Raw genomic sequence first — 595 nt, forward strand, 5'->3', positions numbered from 1 at the left:
ACCTTTTTGTAGTCGGCCAGATCCTGTTGATGCTTCGCCATGCTCCATTCCGAAGCTCCCATGGCCACTTCCAGTGTTCCCCCATATGGCTTCTACATACTCGGCAGAAATCAAGTGGTGGAAGCAGGCCCAAGAAGAAGGTCTACCACCGGGTTTCTGATCTCGACAGGGTGATGGAGCTTCGTAAGAAGCCCTCCCTCATTCTGGAGCTCTCCTCCATCATCCAATCCCACAAGACCCAGTCCCTCCTCCTCCGGGACCTTGAGAAGAATGTTGGCTTTGTCCGCAAATGGGACTTCATGGCCCTCATTGAAAGGTACCCGACCATCTTCCGTGTCTCCGGATCACCTCCTTCCGTGTCCCTCACCCTTAAGGCCCAGAGTGTTGCCCAGGAGGAAGCCCAAGCCAAGGCCCTGATGGAGCCCCTCTTGGTTAATAATCTTAGGAAGTTGCTGATGCTGTCTGTTGATTGCCGGGTACCCCTGCAGACTCTCGAGTTTGTTGGGCCTGAATTGGGCTTGCCCTGTGATTTCAGGGAGTCTTTGGTTCCTAAGTACCCTCATTTTTTTTCAGTGAAGCGTGTTGCTGGGAAGGA

General features: G+C 53.3%; 1 protein-coding gene across 1 annotated transcript in view; it reads left to right on the forward strand.

The window, feature by feature from the left end:
• Positions 1 to 595, forward strand: part of LOC127744778 (protein WHAT'S THIS FACTOR 1 homolog, chloroplastic) — a gene marked incomplete at its 3' end in the record, with an annotated part of 80,851 nt that extends 80,256 nt beyond the window's left edge. Inside the window, 1 exon segment of the mRNA XM_052257071.1 lies at positions 13 to 595. Within this exon segment, the coding sequence (XP_052113031.1) occupies positions 30 to 595 (566 nt within the window).

This window comes from Arachis duranensis, chromosome 2 (genome assembly GCF_000817695.3).
Source record: "Arachis duranensis cultivar V14167 chromosome 2, aradu.V14167.gnm2.J7QH, whole genome shotgun sequence".
In the NCBI taxonomy this organism is placed as follows: Eukaryota; Viridiplantae; Streptophyta; class Magnoliopsida; order Fabales; family Fabaceae; genus Arachis; species Arachis duranensis.